At 42.8% G+C, this 11214-nt stretch overlaps 1 protein-coding gene across 1 annotated transcript in view; it reads right to left on the bottom strand.

Moving 5' to 3' along the window:
- Positions 1-205: 205 nt before the first annotated feature.
- The window catches only part of LOC139685468 (pro-neuregulin-2, membrane-bound isoform-like), a 312314-nt gene continuing 301305 nt past the window's right edge, over positions 206-11214 (bottom strand). The window contains exon 6 of the mRNA XM_071582486.1: positions 206-968. Within this exon, the coding sequence (XP_071438587.1) occupies positions 845-968 (124 nt within the window). The 3' untranslated portion in view covers positions 206-844. The remainder of the gene's footprint in view (positions 969-11214) is intronic.

Raw genomic sequence — 11214 nt, 5'->3', positions numbered from 1 at the left:
CATCCCTCCACTCGCTGCTCCCTCCCCTTCGCACATCACTTCATAGGAACCCAACGTCCACAACAACAAAAATGGCAACAGAAACTCCCACGCGTGTCAATTCCCAGCACCACCACAGGCAAACCAAAAAGTTAAATAAACAAATTTTTACAGTAAATATATAATGTGTATAAAAATCGAAACAATAAATTATGTAAATATATATATATATATGTATATAAACTAGCATTTTGTATGTGACTGCTGTATATAAAGAGGTTTGGTTGGAAAAAGGTAAAAAAAGAAAACTCGGAAGGCGTATCTACAAAGGAACGCTCCCGTCCGTAAACTATCAAAACTTGGGATGTTTTCACTTTTTCGTCGCATCAACGAATGGATGCATAAATAATTACTATGATAACTTATTTTCATCTCCCTTTTCATATACGTTAGTATATGTTTATGGCATTTATACATATTTCTCTCTCCCTTTCCTCTTTGGTCTTTTCGTCTTTGGTCTGTGAATGTACATATTTTTAATTTACACGAATTTATATACTTATGATATTTTTTTTCTATTTTGCACTTTTTCTTTTAGTTGGTCATCACTTTTGAAATTCCACTCGTCGTCATCTCTTTTTCACCTTATTATCCTCGCAATCATGCATGTTTATCTATTATAATCTTTGGTGAACGATTTGAGTTGTTTAAATACATATATATTAATAGCCTTGACGATCCGTGAGTTTTTTTTCGCCTGACAAAGACACACCAAAACTTTTGGATCACGATAGCAAAGTTTTGAATGACTTCCTTTGTACTTAGTCCTTTTTTTTGTTCGCACGTTTGTTTTGATACATTTTCCCTAGCAGTAGTACGAAGTGGACATTCCTAGCTTACAAAAGTATGACATTTTATGAGGATACATACTCCCCCCATTGTAGACGTCTTTATTCTCGCATCTCCGGCCCTTGTAACCCTCTGCGCATCTGAAACAGATAGACGGGGGTTGGAGGGGAAGCGAGTAGGGAAGAAGCGGGGGTAGAGGGAGGGTGAGGAGGTGGGGCAAGGGGCCGGGAGGGAATACACGGCGTGTAGGGAGCCGTTTTTTGATCGCCCAGGGGTGTTTTGGAGGAGGGCAGGGGAGGGGTCGGGTAAGGAGGTTGGGGGGGTGGGAAAATTTTGTCGATGGCACGAAGGAGAAAGGGTGGGGGTGGCAGGGGGCGGGGAAATGTGAATTATTAAAATGTTGACATTGGTGAGAATACAAACATAGCATAGACTAGGAATAAGACAAATCGCAACAACTATAGTGGCTTTCGATTATCTTTGCGGTTCAGATATGCTTAATTGGCAAGTCCTAACCGCTTTTTAGTTCGCTAAGTCACATGGGCTTAAGGCAAGATGCATTTCATTTCAATATATGCAGTCATGTCCAATTCGCAATCCATGGCTATTCCATAGTAGTCGAAACTTACATTCATTCCTATGGCTCCGATGATAAAAGAGACTTATGTCGCAAAGATATTGGAAAAGCACTATAGACAGACAGGAAATAGTGAGACAGAAGTCAATCAGAAAAAAAGAAACACAGCATTTAGATCCGTCAATTTTGTTTCCCTACCCTGCCATCTCTCTTTCTCAACATTTTCGTGAATTTGAAGTGATAGACCGTTTAAATTTTGATGATACAAAGTATATACCCCGAAGTTAAGGGAACATGACAGGCAACATACTGTCGCATATTCGTACGCACGAATGAATGTAGAGAGCAGAAAGATAGGTGCGTCCAGGTGGTGCTTAGGTCATCCTCTGAATCACCATGCAGGAGAAAACCCGAGCCCTTAGAATTGGATTGCATAGGTTCATTCCTCTGCAGAGAAAGGCTTAAAAATTACAGTATGACAGAGGGATAAAACAACGGTTAACGCAGTTCTGGGCATAAGCAGTATCTCGTTCTCTGAAGAAAAAGGCCCCCTCAGAGGTTGGAAATATCTCAAGGCTTCTCGGTCACTCAGACTGGGGCTCACTCCTTCGACGTCAACACGGAGGCGAAGGGTGATTTGTTTGATCGTATCTCAAAAACGAGGAATATGCTTAATACCCATTTATATTAATCAAGATGTAGTAAGTTACAGGCTCTTTACCTCTTCAACAGAAGTATGTTATTTATGTTACACAATTCATATAATTTGAATCTGGTATGGTGTTTGCTACATTATTAGGTAAAATATGGTAGGCTCCGAGCGCCGAACTGACATGCGTACTTCTTAAGGACTATTGAATTGGATTTTTGTACCAGAATTAATCATAAATAATAATTCATATTACTCATTAATATTTTGTGATCATGGATTTAATTGTGAGAATTGAAAGTCAACTTCCCAGTCGAAGACATTATTTCATTTCTTCAATAGTTTTCTGAAGAATAACTGGTTGCAGGAGGGGGGGGGGTGGTGGAAAAAGGCCGTAAAATCGTCCCATTACTATTTTATTAGAAAAAATTTCGTCAAAATAATTTTAGCATTTCATTTATTTTAATCAACAAGTTTATAAGCAAATACCGTTAATCTGTGAATTTATGTGACCCATTCTTACATTATTACTTAAGCCTTTCATTGCATACACTCTTAAAATTAATACTTTTGACTTCTCAAGACCATGATATTGAGAAGTACATCCGTGATTTTTTCATGTCCTTGATTAACGACAGATTTTGAGTGAGGTGCAATCAGTCAAAACCTTCCGCAACCCAAGCCCTCCCCCCGGCTTGGGTTGCGGAAGGTTTTGGCTGGTTTGGGGGCCCCCTGGGTACGACACCCTCTCTCATCTTTTGGGAAGAAATTCTCCCCCACCTGAAGCAAATGCAATGCTTTCCAATTCTTGCATTACTCTCCTATCTCTCTAGAGTTGAACCTCTTTTTTTAGATAACTCTTCTTACTTTCAATAAACAGTTCTGAGAGCCATTTATTGTACGGCGGGAGTATTATTCAGTAATAAATGATTTTATTCAAATTTAGGATTTTGTGTACCATAATTTTCAGTTGAAAATAAATTTTCTTAATATTTGAATATTGTGAACATCAAAATGCGCATGATTCAGTGGAGTTTGAATTTATCAGATGCATGCATCGTATTTATATTCTTACTCATTTGAACCGACTGAAACAGAAAAAACTCATTTATTATATCTCCAGGATCCATTTATTCCCTATTCTCCTCAAGACGTAAGCCAACCTCCTCTTCACTCTCAAAGCCCAACGATTCTTCCAATCTCTTTTCCCCTCCCGACCAACCTCCGTCCACCCTTCGAATCCCTCTTTCGTAGACATCAAACGTGAATGCATTTCCTGATATTTTAAATTGAGTAGCTTCAGGCGTGATGTGGTGGAAGTCGAACATAATGAATAACTGATCGTAGCACTTTTCCACTAGATAAAAATATTTTTATCAAGTGGAAAAGTGCTACGATCAGTTATTCATCCTGATATTTTGTTTACATAATCATTGCAACGCTGAACTCATCATCTTGTTACGTCTTTTTTTCACTTCCGTACCTGTCGCAGTACCGTATCTCTTCAAACCCTTCATCTCCTTCCCGTACGGACCATTGAGAATTGGGAAATTGAATACCACAGTTCAGTAATTCGTTGTCTCAGGCGTGACTTCATGGAATCGACTTAACATAATGAAAGGAGAAACTTTGTAATTCCACATAGATTTATTCGACGGACGACCTAGGTTTCGACGTGGCACGTCATCATCAGGTACATTTTGTAAAGAAGACAGAGAATATATAGTCACACAAATTGGGGGGGTGGGTTGGGGGGGGGGGGAAGGCGAGAAGAGAGACAACTCCCCGGTCTGAGGTGAGGGTTAGGGGGTGGAAGAGGGGAAAAAACCCAGGGGGGGGGGTGTTGGCCCGGAGGTGGTTAAGGGGGTTGAGAGCAAGGGGCTAGAAGAAAGGAAAGGATTAGGAACTCTGTAAACTCAGGAAGGGGGAGGTGGTGAAGGGGACGCGTGGATCAGGAGGGAGAGGGGAAACCCAGAATATACGTAAAAACGCTGTATTAAGAGCCGGTAGGGGAGGAGGTAAGGTAGGTGGGGTGTCATTAGGTGTGGAAGGAAGGAAGGTCTAGAAGGGGGGAGTGGGAAGGGTACAAGATTTCGTTAACAATGGTAACCTTATTCTTAACACATTTCAAAATTTCAAATTGCTCTAGCGCGTCAAGCCTTTGTCCTTTCTTCTCAAAATGTAAGAACTCTGGCACAAAATCACTCCGATGATTCTCGTCCAGCAGATGTTTGGCAAAGAGAGACGCCGAGTCCTTATTTTTGACGCACGATTGGTGTTCCTTGATCCTCTCTTTAAACTTTCTCCCAGTCTGGCCGATGTATCCTGCTCCACATTGACAATTTAATTTATAAACACCACTTTTCTCACTTGTAGGGATTCTGTCTTTGGTATGAGAAATTAAATTCCTCATGCACTGTTTGTTATAAAACGCTAGTCTAATTTTGTCTTTGGGGATTTTTCTGCATACCCTCAGGGATAATGGGCCTAAATAGAGAAACCTTCTCCATTGAGCCCTTGATATATCGCTAGGTATAGACCCATAAATACTGTTTCTGGCTAACTTGGACATTTTCCTCTTATAAAGTTTGTCTATTAGTTTTTCCGGGTAGCCATTGCCTATGAACTGTGTCTTCTTCTCTCCTTGTGCGTCTCCCAGAATTATTTCGTCTTCAACGGACAGTTCTACAAACAGTCCAATGGTTTAGCCATGGGCTCTCCCCTGTCCCCTGTCTTAGCAGATATTTACATGGACGCATTCGAAAAGGACTTATTTTCCTCTCCCCACCCCCTCACCAAGAACGTAGTTAGCTGGCACAGGTATGTGGACGATGTTTTATGTGTCTGGTCCGGGACAGATAGACAATTAGACAATTTCCTCTCCCACTTAAATTCATTAAAATCCAATATTCAATTTTCCATAGAAAAGGAAGTAAACGGTTGCCTGAATTTTCTAGATATCTGCATTTCAAGATCCCATGAGAAATTGCAATTTTCCATATTTAGGAAAGACACATACACGGACCATGTTATTCACTCCACCTCCAGACATTGCTTTTCACAAAAACTTGCAGCATTTCATTCCATGATCAATAGACTAACTTCAATACCAATGACGGTTTCCAGCGTTTTAAAGGAACTTAATATTATTAAGACAATAGCAGTAAACAATGGCTACCCGGAAAAACTAATAGACAAACTTTATAAGAGGAAAATGTCCAAGTTAGCCAGAAACAGTATTTATGGGTCTATACCTAGCGATATATCAAGGGCTCAATGGAGAAGGTTTCTCTATTTAGGCCCATTATCCCTGAGGGTATGCAGAAAAATCCCCAAAGACAAAATTAGACTAGCGTTTTATAACAAACAGTGCATGAGGAATTTAATTTCTCATACCAAAGACAGAATCCCTACAAGTGAGAAAAGTGGTGTTTATAAATTAAATTGTCAATGTGGAGCAGGATACATCGGCCAGACTGGGAGAAAGTTTAAAGAGAGGATCAAGGAACACCAATCGTGCGTCAAAAATAAGGACTCGGCGTCTCTCTTTGCCAAACATCTGCTGGACGAGAATCATCGGAGTGATTTTGTGCCAGAGTTCTTACATTTTGAGAAGAAAGGACAAAGGCTTGACGCGCTAGAGCAATTTGAAATTTTGAAATGTGTTAAGAATAAGGTTACCATTGTTAACGAAATCTTGTACCCTTCCCACTCCCCCCTTCTAGACCTTCCTTCCTTCCACACCTAATGACACCCCACCTACCTTACCTCCTCCCCTACCGGCTCTTAATACAGCGTTTTTACGTATATTCTGGGTTTCCCCTCTCCCTCCTGATCCACGCGTCCCCTTCACCACCTCCCCCTTCCTGAGTTTACAGAGTTCCTAATCCTTTCCTTTCTTCTAGCCCCTTGCTCTCAACCCCCTTAACCACCTCCGGGCCAACACCCCCCCCTGGGTTTTTTCCCCTCTTCCACCCCCTAACCCTCACCTCAGACCGGGGAGTTGTCTCTCTTCTCGCCTTCCCCCCCCCCCCAACCCACCCCCCCAATTTGTGTGACTATATATTCTCTGTCTTCTTTACAAAATGTACCTGATGATGACGTGCCACGTCGAAACCTAGGTCGTCCGTCGAATAAATCTATGTGGAATTACAAAGTTTCTCCTTTCATTATTATAACCACAGTTCAGATTTCAGTCGTCACTAGAGAACAGTGGGGAGTCCCATAAAATTACGATCGTGAGCCATATTTTCACCACTTCTTAAAATATTAAATTTGATGTTATTTAGCTAATTGAAATGGAAAATGCGTTTCCCGAGTGAAACCGTCGGCTCCGTTCCGGCCAAGCCACCCGACGCCCTCAGAGTGTTGGCGCCGGTCGACGCGGGGCCTCTTGCGCCCGCCCTCAGTCGCCGAACCCCCGGGTTCACGCATTTCCGCACCCCAACCAACACACGTCTACGCAAGTGACTGCTACCCTCCTCCTCGCGGCCCCTCCATCCCACGGGGCCGACCCACGGTCCGACCGCGAAAAAACCACCGCCAACCACCCCCCCCCCGCCCTCCCCGCCCCCCCCCTGTCCCACCGAGATAGCAAATCCCCCCGCCAACTCCCTGCCTCCCTCCCCACGATCCCAGAAGCACGTCCCAGACTACACAGCGGCATGAGTTTTTCGCGTCGGCGCCGAAAAAACTCACCAAAACGTGTTCCAGGCTAAACATTCTGTTTAGGAAACGAGACGATTTAAACTCTCCCGCACTTCCCCCTTGCCACCCCTGGTTCCCCCCTCCTCCATCCCGTCCCCCACCCCTTCCCTCCCTCCGCCTGCCTGCCTCATCGCCCACTCTCCCTTTGCGTATTTTTTCGCTCCTGCATCTTAATACCCCCGCGTGGAGAGAAGGAAGTCCTATCCGAAAGATTTATGGCTCCCGTTTTCTCTCCTCTTCGTGGCCTCACTCCTCTCTCCACTGTCGTCCGCACCTCTCCTCCTTATTGCAAAACAAGCCAGCGCTTTTCTTTTCCGGAACTCCATGTCCCGTCTTTCGGCGTCGTGAATCCCTCCCTCCCTTTATCCTCGAGGCCCCGCGCCGGCGCCACGGATGAGGAGGCTTGCATTTGAGAATGCACTCCGCATGACCGTCGCTCCAAAATATTGTTTTAGCTTCATAGCTGACGGTGAAGGAAGTGTTTGGGTTCTCAAATGTAATTTCGATGAGCTTAAATCAATGAACTCACTGCTTTAATGTGCATGCCAATTTGGCAAATGTTTTAGCCTTCTTTAGCGCTAGACTTTTTCTTTTTGAAAGAGAAGTCCTTCGCATGCTTCTTGTTCTATTGATGAGACCGAGAATCGAAGAATATTTCCTTTTTATTCATACTTTTTACGAAGTGACAGTGTATTTTTTACTTTACATTCATATTCTATTTGTTATGATATAAGTTTAAATGAGGTTAATTTTCCGTTTATTATTATAATAAAACATTTTTCTCTTATATTTTACATTCGCATTATTTTCTTGGACAAGTGAATTTCTTTTCGACAGAAGAAAACATTATTGAATGTCTTATCCCGGCTTTTCCATTAAGTCTACTATTTTTTGTTAAACCTTATTTACAGTCACACATGCTACTATCCTTGTTTCCCAATAAACAATTGAATCGCAAATATTAGCATAATGCCTTGCTCCTGCTTTCCTGTCAGCTCGTAGCATCGGTTTTGTTACTCTCTTCTAATTATGTTTCAAAAAGCTTTTCCTCAAGTCCCACTTCGTCTTTATCACACCAGGACGACTCCCGCCTTCATTTTTCAAAGCTTTTGAAGTAATGTATGGCCAACCCCTTAGTTGGTTCGTGGAATCTTGGTGAATGCTGTGTGTTTTTCTTCTCTTTTATTTCAGTTGCTGCGTCATTCCGCTCCTTGCTTATTTGTAAATCCTTATTTGCGAGATTTGATAATATTTAGCGAATCCATCGCGTGAACCTCCTGAAAGAGACTTTGAATTTAGTTTTGCTTCTTTCTCTGGGTTTTATACATGTGCAATTTACAAATATGCCCATTAAGGTGATAATGCGTATTTTAGACGTTCAATAAGATGGTCAAGGTTATGACTCAGTCCGATCTCCTTTCAGTTGCCAGTCCTAAATCGGATGCTCTTTTCAAACTAATCCGTTAATGCCTCGCCCCCGTTGTTTCATCCGTCCCGATCATTGATTACTTTTATAAATGGCGTTGTATTTGTTCGTCGACTGTTACCTCACTTTGTGTCTTTCTTCATCAACTTTAAATTAATTCTTGAAAAGTCCGATTCCATTTCCTCTTGAAATATCAGCCTTTCGGGCGCAGGGCATTACACATGTGGAAGAAAGGTTTACACGGTAGATTTATTTGAATATGAAGATCAGAATAAAATGCGGAAACCTAGTTTACGAGAATAAAACATACGGTGAAACAGATGCATGGTAATTATAAATGGTATCGTTATGATTCAGTGAAAATTCGTCCTTACCAATCTGTCTGCAAATATTTCGGTTTACTATAACGAACTTTCAGTATTGTCTTCCTTCTTTCCCTGCTGCATAATATTTTCGTCAATTAAATGAATATTCAGTTCACTTTAGTTTGACGGTTGTTCGTTGACTGTTAAGTACGTTGTGTGCTTGGCTTCGTTTAGTAGGAGTACGTTTCTTTTATAACCCCCAAGCATATTTTCCATTTTTTTATTATTATTTGTTTAGGCTCTTTGTTAATATTAATGTACGCCATTGACAGAGTTCCACACACATATAGATTCACCAAAAAATTTAAAACACCTATTATTTAATTGCATCTTTAGATTAGATTAGTCTGTTAACTTATTCACCATATGTTAAGTTCCAATAAATTTCCCACAGTTAATCAGTGATTATCTTATAGTGTTCACTACCTTCCCCTGCCCTTCATGTTGAACGTCATAATATGGGAACGTCATAGTGGGTATTTATCTCTTGTTTCTTTTTTTTTCCTTCGGCTTATGAGTTCAACGATCGTCGTTACTTCATTTTCACTGGTTATCCACTGCCAATTCCTCTTCGCAATATACACGTAGTTCGACATTCCCGACAATTTTCGTTGCTGTTAGATTTGTTCCAACATGCCAACATTTGGATGCATTGATAAGTTCTTTTGTGATGAATAAGATCGTGTTAATTGCTGCTATACTTATTGGTATATTTAAACATTTAAAAAAATTTGATTCGTGGCAGTATTCAACTGGTTGTTTCAATGACCTCCTTGCAGACAAAGCTCATGTTTCCTCTCGCCGCGTCATCATGAATGGGGAATCTCCGCGGTGGGAAGACGCCGCATGACTCGCCGAACCTAAAACTGTCACGGCGGACGGGCGTGGAAGGACGGCGGGGATGGCGTTGGACAACTTTTCTTGTCCTCCTGATTCATTTCGTCGAGCGCCTCCCTCCCGGAGGACTCTTCCGCGAAATGCAGACTCTCGGCCATCTCCCGGGAGGAGAGGGGCGACGGGAAAGCTCCCGACCCCAATCAATCTCTCTAGCGCCCGGAATTTGAAAGGGCATCTCACATTCCCGCCCTCCCTCCCTCTCTCTCTTCCGCGCAAGGGACCGGGTGCCGCCCCCCATCTCACCCGCTCACTCCTCAACGCCACGCCTACCCCTCCCGTCCCCCTCCTTCCTAAGTGGAGGCACAGGGGGAGGAAGGGAAGGTCGAAAGGCGACTGGCGCCCTGCCCTCACTTCCCCATCGCCCCGTGAATGGCGGATCTCAGGTCTTACTTTCAATGGTTTACTCTCGATTAAATGGCATTATGAGCGGGAAGGGCTCGCGTTTATTCCAGATTTATTTTTACAATAAACAGGATCCGTACATATAAGCATCGGGACTGGTTCCAAAAATCAAAATTTATTGCAGTTATTATTACAATTACTTAAAAATCTTCAAAATGCATTCCTCCTGCATCGATACACTTCGTTCGACGGGTCTGCCACTCGTCAAAAGCCCGCTGGAAGTCGGTTTCCGGAATACTGTTGAGAGCCTTTGTCGTCGCCGCCTCAACCGCCTCGATGGAGTCGAATCGATATCCTTTGAGCTCCCTTTGAGATATCCTTTAAGGTATTAACGCTGTCGAGGAAATCTTCCTCTTCCTGGACGCAGTCCAAACTTTTTTGCGAAATTTCCACCCGCGATAGTTTTTGTTCCTCGCTCAAGACTTTCGGCACCAGCTTCGTGCAGACTTGCCTCATCGCAAGATCCTCTGTTACAATGGTGTTGACGATTTCGACTGAAAGGCCGATCTCCTCACTGATGAGGGCGATGGTTAAATGCCTGTCAGAGTCCAAAACGTTTTCACTTTGGCCACCTGAGCATCGCTTAGAGCGGTCATCGGGCGTCCGACGCGGTGCTCGTCTTCAACGAGCTCCCGGCCTTCCTTAAACTTTTTGTGCCACTCAAAAACTCTTGTGTGGTTTAAGGCATCATCCCCACAACCCTATTCAATGAGTTCAAGGGTCTCCGACGCGGATCCTGACTTTAACGCAAAACTTCACAGGGTAGCGTTGCTCGACGGTGCACTCCATGCTGGGGCGACGACACCACAAACAATCACACGTCACAAAAATCCACCTCTTGTGTCAACGCATGTCCGAAGGCGACTGAACTTAAGTGCGCCTTAGTGGTGGGGGACCCCTCTACCGAGCCGATCGGTCGGACCCCCATTCACCGCTCCGTTGAGGCTACAGCGAACCAGTCACGATACTCATTGCACGGACCCTGTAGCCTAGTCAAATGCGTAGCCGAATGCGAGCTGACTGAGTAGTAAAAATCGTACAACACACGTGATACCTTTCATCTTTTTACAGGCCTGAGCATTTTTCTAATTTGAGCTTAATCCTCGAAAATAAGAGTATTTAAAAAGTATATTTCATATTGCACCCCACCTAAAAAAAGTAATGTGCATGCCTAGAGAATTTAATGGTATACATAAATGGTGCGCACAGTGTCGTATATGATTCATGGAAATGTTCATTTCTAACAATACGGGAATAAGTTCAGCTTCTCGTTGTAGGATTTTATTTTTTGATCAGTTCAACTCTTATTTTTCATTAATTTAACATTCACAACATCTTTGGACCCATGTACGTATGTTGGTGC

This window comes from Hetaerina americana, unplaced genomic scaffold (genome assembly GCF_022747635.1).
Source record: "Hetaerina americana unplaced genomic scaffold, ioHetAmer1.1.p SCAF_114, whole genome shotgun sequence".
NCBI lineage: Eukaryota > Metazoa > Arthropoda > Insecta > Odonata > Calopterygidae > Hetaerina > Hetaerina americana.
Note: the sequence above shows the minus strand (reverse complement) of the source record. Positions and strands in the feature narration are given on the sequence as shown.